We start from the raw sequence: 10,000 nt of genomic DNA, 5'->3' as shown, positions 1-10,000 counted from the left end.
GAGAGAGATTGAGTGTGTGAGTGTGAGAGTGAGTATGAGTGTGAGAGTGTGTGTGAGTTTGAGAGTGAGAGTGTGTGAGTGTGAGAGTGAGTGTGTGAGTGTGTGAGAGTGAGAGGGGACACTCACAGAGTCTCCTTTTCTACCGTCCACCCCATCGCGGCCCTGTTCTCCCTACAATCACACCAATAAGGCCCAGATCACCATCAAACAAAACACAACAATAACAACAACAACAACAACAACAACAAACAACAACAAAATATTGTCAACATATCACAAATAGGCATGTTTTTGTGATTCACTATTGTGTGAATTTAAAAACAGCCAGGTTCTTTTACCTTCTGTCCTTGTTCTCCTTTCTCCCCCTGAACATGATAAAGAAACAAACACAGACATGAACATTTACAGCCATTATTCTGCATATGTGCCAATATATACATTTACAGCCATTCTTCTGCGTATGTGGCAGTGGATGCTTCTGCTATGACTCACCGCTGGACACTGAACAGTGCAGGCCTCTGGACCAGTAGGAACCTAACGTTCACAAAAACATACAACATACAGTAGGAGACAACACATTAATAAAAAGAGCTAAATAATTGTTCTACAAAATAAACATGTTTTAAGCACAACACATTCATAGGGTGTGTGGGTATATTAAAGGTCACATTTGTTTATTTGTTTATTTGTTATCTCCTTAACCACTACACTAGCACCTGACCATGTGACCTGAGACTGTGCTGGAAATGTGAGCTGTCGTTTTCTATGAATTACTTGTAATATTTGTGTGCATTCAGACTCGGGTAGGTATTCATATTTCTTACTTGTGATATTGCCTCCTTTAGTGTAATTGTGTTCTCAATGTAACCAGTGGTACTGTATATCGTTTGTATATGAAATATCTTTCTGTATCTATTTATTTTACAGAGCCGCTCATGCTCTTATAATTATCAGATATGTGCTTATTGTTGTCTCTCTGCAGTAGCCATGTAATAATTCTCCTATAACTATCAGAAATGTATTTATTGTTGCCGCCTCAACAGTGACTACCGGTTGTTGTTCCCATGCTCTTTTCAAGCTTCCATATCTTCCTCTATCTTTCGCCCCCCCCCCCCTCTCTCTCCCTCCCTCCCCTCTTTCCCTCCCTCCCCCCCTCTCTCTCCCTCCCTCCCTTCTTTCCCTCGCCCCCCCTCTCCCCCCCCCCACACTCTCTCCCCCTCCCTCCCTCCCTCCCTCCCTCCCCCCCTCTCTCTCCTTCCCTCCCTTCTTTCCCTCCCCCCCCACACTCTCTCCCCCTCCCTCCCTCCCTCCCTCCCTCCGTCTCTCTCTCTCACCGTTACTCCCGTCCCTCTGGCCAGGCCGCACAGTAGGTCGGCCAGTTCCGGGTGGTACCGGTAGAGTTGGGCCATGTCCGACACAACCAGCAGGTTCTGGGTGCTTCCGTCAGTGACCACCCGCCGCAGCTCCTCCGAGACCGCCTGACCAATCCCCACCGCCAGCACTGTCACTCCTACACACACACACACACACACACACAGACACACACACATACACACACACACACACAGGCACACACACACACACACACACAGACACACACACACAGACACACACACACACACACACACACACGCACAAACATACAAACACACATACAAACACACACACACACACACACACACACATTTGCAGAAACATATTAAACATCTGCATGTCTATACGATACAACTTTATTTGTCAGTTTGCACTGAAATTCCTTTTGCATCCATGGGCAGCTCATGTAAGGATTGCAGGACAGGAACAGTGCATACATGTAAGACATATAGCATCAATAGGCCGACATGTACACATACAGTACATGTATACATACAAACATACATACAAACATGTGTACATACAAACATGTGTACATACAAACATGTGTACATACAGTGCATGTACACATACATACAAACATACATACAAACATGTACACATACAAACATGCATACAAACATGTACACATACAAACATACATACAGTACGTGTATACATACAAACATGTACACATACATATAAACATACATACAGTACATGTATACATACAGTACATGTAGGACATAAAAGGCATTAAGCATCAACCAAACAAAGAAGAGACACAGCCACAGGTGACAGCATCAAGCATGACAAAAGACAAGACATACATACATTACAAGACAGAGGCCACAACAATACGTAAAGACATTACAACACCTGGAGACGTTACTGTACATCCATGAAAAACGGTATGTGATTGGTTCACTCAGGTGTTCTGTCTGACATCACGGCTCACCTGTGGCCCTGAGCTCTGTGGCTGCCCTGATGACATCATCGGTGGATCTGCCGTCGGCGATGAGCACCACGACTCCCGGGACACGCCTCCTTCCGGCCGCCACAGTCATGAAGTAGCGCTCGGCGTACGTCAGCGCCTGACCTACAGTACACACACAACAGCGTCAGCACACAGGAGCTACTGTACACACACATCCTACAGTATCCTCTGCTCCTGACCTACACACACAACAGCGTCAACACACAGGAGCTACTGTACACACACATCCTACAGTATCCTCTGCTCCTACACACACAACAGCATCAACACACAGGAACTACTGTACGGACACACACATCCTACAGTATCCTCTGCTCCTACACACACAACAGCATCAGCACACAGGAACTACTGTACGGACACACACACACAACAGCGTCAGCACACAGGAGCTACTGTACGGACACACACACACACCAGCGTCAGCACACAGGAACTACTGTACGGACACACACACACAACAGCGTCAGCACACAGGAACTACTGTACGGACACACACACACAACAGCGTCAGCACACAGGAACTACTGTACGGACACACACACACAACAGCGTCAGCACACAGGAACTACTGTACGGACACACACACACAACAGCGTCAGCACACAGGAACTACTGTACGGACACACACACACAACAGCGTCAGCACACAGGAACTACTGTACGGACACACACACACAACAGCGTCAGCACACAGGAACTACTGTACGGACACACACACACAACAGCGTCAGCACACAGGAACTACTGTACGGACACACACACACAACAGCATCAGCACACAGGAACTACTGTACGGACACACACACACACCAGCGTCAGCACACAGGAACTACTGTACGGACACACACACACAACAGCATCAGCACACAGGAACTACTGTACGGACACACACACACACCAGCGTCAGCACACAGGAACTACTGTACGGACACACACACACAACAGCATCAGCACACAGGAACTACTGTACGGACACACACACACAACAGCGTCAGCACACAGGAACTACTGTACGGACACACACACACAACAGCGTCAGCACACAGGAACTACTGTACGGACACACACACACAACAGCATCAGCACACAGGAACTACTGTACGGACACACACACACACCAGCGTCAGCACACAGGAACTACTGTACGGACACACACACACAACAGCATCAGCACACAGGAACTACTGTACGGACACACACACACAACAGCGTCAGCACACAGGAACTACTGTACGGACACACACACACAACAGCGTCAACACACAGGAACTACTGTACGGACACACACACACAACAGCATCAGCACACAGGAACTACTGTACGGACACACACACACAACAGCGTCAGCACACAGGAACTACTGTACGGACACACACACACAACAGCGTCAGCACACAGGAACTACTGTACGGACACACACACACAACAGCGTCAGCACACAGGAACTACTGTACGGACACACACACACAACAGCGTCAGCACACAGGAACTACTGTACGGACACACACACACAACAGCGTCAGCACACAGGAACTACTGTACGGACACACACACACAACAGCGTCAGCACACAGGAGCTACTGTACGGACACACACACACAACAGCGTCAACACACAGGAACTACTGTACGGACACACACACACAACAGCGTCAACACACAGGAACTACTGTACTGTACGGACACATCCTACAGCATCCTCTGCTCCAGACCTACACACACAACAGCGTCAGCACACAGGAACTACTGTACGGACACACACACACAACAGCGTCAACACACAGGAACTACTGTACTGTACGGACACATCCTACAGCATCCTCTGCTCCAGACCTACACACACAACAGCGTCAGCACACAGGAACTACTGTACGGACACACACACACAACAGCGTCAACACACAGGAACTACTGTACTGTACGGACACATCCTACAGCATCCTCTGCTCCAGACCTACACACACAACAGCATCAGCACACAGGAACTACTGTACGGACACACACACACAACAGCGTCAACACACAGGAACTACTGTACTGTACGGACACATCCTACAGCATCCTCTGCTCCAGACCTACACACACAACAGCGTCAGCACACAGGAACTACTGTACGGACACACACACACAACAGCATCAGCACACAGGAACTACTGTACGGACACACACACACAACAGCGTCAACACACAGGAACTACTGTACTGTACGGACACATCCTACAGCATCCTCTGCTCCAGACCTACACACACAACAGCGTCAGCACACAGGAACTACTGTACGGACACACACACACAACAGCGTCAACACACAGGAACTACTGTACTGTACGGACACATCCTACAGCATCCTCTGCTCCAGACCTACACACACAACAGCGTCAGCACACAGGAACTACTGTACGGACACACACACACAACAGCGTCAACACACAGGAACTACTGTACTGTACGGACACATCCTACAGCATCCTCTGCTCCAGACCTACACACACAACAGCGTCAGCACACAGGAACTACTGTACGGACACACACACACAACAGCATCAGCACACAGGAACTACTGTACGGACACACACACACAACAGCGTCAACACACAGGAACTACTGTACTGTACGGACACATCCTACAGCATCCTCTGCTCCAGACCTACACACACAACAGCGTCAGCACACAGGAACTACTGTACGGACACACACACACAACAGCGTCAGCACACAGGAACTACTGTACGGACACACACACACAACAGCATCAGCACACAGGAACTACTGTACTGTACGGACACACACACACAACAGCGTCAGCACACAGGAACTACTGTACTGTACGGACACACACACACAACAGCGTCAGCACACAGGAACTACTGTACTGTACGGACACACACACACAACAGCGTCAGCACACAGGAACTACTGTACTGTACGGACACACACACACAACAGCGTCAGCACACAGGAACTACTGTACGGACACACACACACAACAGCGTCAGCACACAGGAACTACTGTACGGACACACACACACAACAGCATCAACACACAGGAACTACTGTACGGACACACACACACAACAGCGTCAGCACACAGGAACTACTGTACGGACACACACACACAACAGCATCAGCACACAGGAACTACTGTACGGACACACACACACAACAGCGTCAGCACACAGGAACTACTGTACGGACACACACACACAACAGCGTCAGCACACAGGAACTACTGTACGGACACACACACACAACAGCGTCAGCACACAGGAACTACTGTACGGACACACACACACAACAGCGTCAGCACACAGGAACTACTGTACGGACACACACACACAACAGCGTCAGCACACAGGAGCTACTGTACGGACACACACACACAACAGCGTCAACACACAGGAACTACTGTACGGACACACACACACAACAGCGTCAACACACAGGAACTACTGTACTGTACGGACACATCCTACAGCATCCTCTGCTCCAGACCTACACACACAACAGCGTCAGCACACAGGAACTACTGTACGGACACACACACACAACAGCGTCAACACACAGGAACTACTGTACTGTACGGACACATCCTACAGCATCCTCTGCTCCAGACCTACACACACAACAGCGTCAGCACACAGGAACTACTGTACGGACACACACACACAACAGCGTCAACACACAGGAACTACTGTACTGTACGGACACATCCTACAGCATCCTCTGCTCCAGACCTACACACACAACAGCATCAGCACACAGGAACTACTGTACGGACACACACACACAACAGCGTCAACACACAGGAACTACTGTACTGTACGGACACATCCTACAGCATCCTCTGCTCCAGACCTACACACACAACAGCGTCAGCACACAGGAACTACTGTACGGACACACACACACAACAGCATCAGCACACAGGAACTACTGTACGGACACACACACACAACAGCGTCAACACACAGGAACTACTGTACTGTACGGACACATCCTACAGCATCCTCTGCTCCAGACCTACACACACAACAGCGTCAGCACACAGGAACTACTGTACGGACACACACACACAACAGCGTCAACACACAGGAACTACTGTACTGTACGGACACATCCTACAGCATCCTCTGCTCCAGACCTACACACACAACAGCGTCAGCACACAGGAACTACTGTACGGACACACACACACAACAGCGTCAACACACAGGAACTACTGTACTGTACGGACACATCCTACAGCATCCTCTGCTCCAGACCTACACACACAACAGCGTCAGCACACAGGAACTACTGTACGGACACACACACACAACAGCATCAGCACACAGGAACTACTGTACGGACACACACACACAACAGCGTCAACACACAGGAACTACTGTACTGTACGGACACATCCTACAGCATCCTCTGCTCCAGACCTACACACACAACAGCGTCAGCACACAGGAACTACTGTACGGACACACACACACAACAGCGTCAACACACAGGAACTACTGTACTGTACGGACACATCCTACAGCATCCTCTGCTCCAGACCTACACACACAACAGCATCAGCACACAGGAACTACTGTACGGACACACACACACAACAGCGTCAACACACAGGGGCTACTGTACGGACACATCCTACAGTATCCTCTGTTCCAGACCTACACACACAACAGGAACTACGGACACATCCTACAGCATCCTCTGTTCCAGACCTACAGTACACACACAACAGCATCAGCACACAGGAACTACTGTACTGTACGGACACATCCTACAGCATCCTCTGTTCCAGACATACACACACAACAGGAACTACGGACACATCCTACAGTATCCTCTGTTCCAGACCTACACACACAACAGGAACTACGGACACATCCTACAGTATCCTCTGTTCCAGACCTTTTTGTGTGTGTGTGTGTGTGTGTGTGAGTGTGTGTGTGTGTGTGTGTGTGTGTGTGTGTGTGTGTGTGTGTGTGTGTGTGTATTACCTGTGCGTTCCTCTACAAGTATACTGTATTATATAATTTATTGTTATTTATTATAGCGTCAGCACACAGGAACTATGGGCACATCCTATATGCTCTGTTCCAGACCTATACTCCTCAAAAAAGGGTTCTTGAGGGGCTAAATAGAACCATGCAGGCTTTAAAGAACCCTTAGGGGTTCCTTTGGTGAACACTTCAAAATGGTTCTATACAGCACCTTTTTTATAAGTGTGTACACATTAAAGTGGACCAAATTGACCAAAGGGTGCTTTTCTGAATGAAAATACATCAAATAAACTGTGGAGACGTTAGCCAGGGTTTCCCGCAGCGCTTTCCTGTTAAGGCGGCCGCCTTAACAACACAGGGCTGCCGCCTTAACTAGCGTCTTCAATAAATAAATAAATAAATAAATATATTATGTATAGTGATATTCGCCGTATTACTCTGTCATGTTTTCTCCCTGTCATTCCAAACCGTAGCCGCTAGTCTCCCTTCTCTGTAGAACGCATAAAAAAAGAAACTTTTTCAAATCGAGTTGGCCTATGCGCACAGGCGACGCGCTCATTCAGCATGAGTATTTGATATCAGGTGCCACTGCCACGCATATCTCAGAGTGACTGCGAACACAAAACCTAAACCTAGCTAGATTTGACGACTCTCACAGGAATGGTTCTCCGTTGAATCTACCAAATGTGTGGGATGAGCGGCATAACACTTTTGAGCGCAAATCTTTTTTTTTTTATCACTATTCTACTATGAATGCATAGCCCACTGCATCTTGTAATTTGTTGTGACAAACACTTGTGCCATCTAGCCTACAGCTAACAACAACTTGTGACGGCTATTCATTCACGTGTTGTAAAATTCTGAAATTGTCTGAGGTTTACACAGGCTAGTTTAAACTTTAAACTATAGCCTCTTGTCTCCCATGCCAGTTTCAATCATCCCGACCGGGCGGGACGCACGTTTCCGTTTTGTAGAAATAATTCCTGAATGTTTTTGTTCAGAGCTGAACATGCAACTGTATTTGACAGATGACAGATTTGGTTGCTAGTGACAAACTATTAGCCTTCAATGCGGTACGATCTCGCTAATAATGTTTTAAAAAGCATTAAAAACGTTCCGGCTCTCTTAGGCTATATGAGCAACAGCCACGCACAATATACAGCTTCAATCAAAGAATTGCAGCTTTAGGCTACTAAATCACAATTCATTAACTTTACCATACAGTCGCAATGTTACATTTTCATATAGTTTCATCTTTATTTCATGGTATATTCTAAAATATCCACCATTATTACAAATATTCTTGGTTTTAATAGAATGTTATAATATTGACTGGCTTTAAAATATATCCTGGTGCTATGCTGAGCAGTGCAAAGGTTTTGAAAGATACAAAAGGCCCTGTATTGGAGTTGTAAACTTACACTTTTAAGGTATAATATTGTCTAAATTGTGTTAATGATGTTTAATTGGTTGCTGATACAATTAAATCTGATACAATGAATGTGAAATCCAGGTATATTGCTGTCATTAGTGTCAAAATTCAAAATTTTCAACATTAATGAAATGCTGACAGCATACTAAATTTTTACTTCAGCTGACCTCCTTGTCTTAAAGTAAATCAGAAAAGAAGTGATTTAGACAAGTGTGTGCTAGACTGCTCCTGTAGCCAACAATCCCCTCTCTACCCTTTGGGAATTGAACTGTTATATGATCCTTGGTGATGTAAATTATGAGAACCTCTTTCTTTGGTTGGTGTTGATGCGGCCTTGACTCCTTTAAGACTCGGTCTCGCCTCAGACTTGCTTCCTAAAAGACTCGGTCGTTGTCACTCGGTCTCGGCTGCAGTTAAACCAACGGTCTCGACCCCCCCCCCCCCCCCCCCCCATCGTAGGGCAGTGGCGGCGATGCGGCGGGGACGCTACGGCGACGCCCCCTCCCCCTGGACAGACACCACCTTAACTAACACATTTTCTGGGGGAAACCCTGCGTTAGCTAATCCACTGTTTGCGGTTTTAGGCTCTAGCTTACGGCGGTGCTTGGTCTATGGTGCTTGATCAACGGAAAATACTGTCTTCACAGCTTACAAAATTTTCATTCAGAAAAACACTGTTTGGTAAATTTTTTGCCAGATTTACACTTTAAGTTATGGTGTGCAAAACAATTAGTCAGCGTGAGAAATGGCACAGTGACAGTTTGTGCTTACATACATCACATTGAAGATAAGGGATGGCTAGCAATGGTCAGGATGTTTGCTTACACACTCAAAACGAATGTGTTGGAAACACCACAAAGTTGTGTTATTTTCAACACATATTGTGCAACAAATAACAAAAGCAATGTGTTGGAAACAACACAAACTGTGTTGTCTCTATCTGGACAGAGATGCGTTTAAAAAAACAACACAAGTTGTGTTATTTTCAACACATATTGTGTAACAAATAACAAAAGCAATGTGTTGGAAACAACACAAACTGTGTTGTCCCTATCTGGACACAGAGATGTGTTGTTTTCTACACATTCATTTTGAGAGCGTAGTGGAGTGTGTGTGTGTGTGTGTGTTCTCTGTCGAGAAGTGAAAGCATCTTACCTATAGCATTCCCAGGGTTAGCCGTGAAAGGAGTCGACAGAATTTCCTGGAGTAAAGTCTG

The 10,000-nt window shown here is 46.8% G+C and overlaps 1 protein-coding gene and 1 long non-coding RNA gene across 2 annotated transcripts in view; both read right to left on the bottom strand.

Annotated features, from left to right (window-relative positions):
* The window catches only part of LOC134092313 (uncharacterized), a 1,135-nt gene extending 962 nt beyond the window's left edge, over window positions 1–173 (bottom strand). Inside the window, exon 1 of the long non-coding RNA XR_009940197.1 lies at window positions 127–173. This is a non-coding gene — a long non-coding RNA (uncharacterized LOC134092313). The remainder of the gene's footprint in view (window positions 1–126) is intronic.
* A 141-nt stretch (window positions 174–314) lies between these two features.
* The window catches only part of LOC134092106 (collagen alpha-1(VII) chain-like), a 20,809-nt gene continuing 11,123 nt past the window's right edge, over window positions 315–10,000 (bottom strand). Inside the window, exons 9-13 of the mRNA XM_062544905.1 lie at window positions 9,940–10,000; window positions 2,312–2,452; window positions 1,335–1,510; window positions 493–534; window positions 315–365 (exon numbers count right to left, since the gene is read on the bottom strand). The exon at window positions 9,940–10,000 is cut by the window's right edge and continues 66 nt beyond it. Coding sequence (XP_062400889.1) covers window positions 315–365; window positions 493–534; window positions 1,335–1,510; window positions 2,312–2,452; window positions 9,940–10,000 — 471 coding nt within the window. The remainder of the gene's footprint in view (window positions 366–492; window positions 535–1,334; window positions 1,511–2,311; window positions 2,453–9,939) is intronic.

This window comes from Sardina pilchardus, chromosome 9, assembly GCF_963854185.1.
Source record: "Sardina pilchardus chromosome 9, fSarPil1.1, whole genome shotgun sequence".
NCBI lineage: Eukaryota > Metazoa > Chordata > Actinopteri > Clupeiformes > Clupeidae > Sardina > Sardina pilchardus.
The sequence above is the reverse complement of the archived record's forward strand: the minus strand, read 5'-3'. Positions and strand labels throughout refer to the sequence as shown.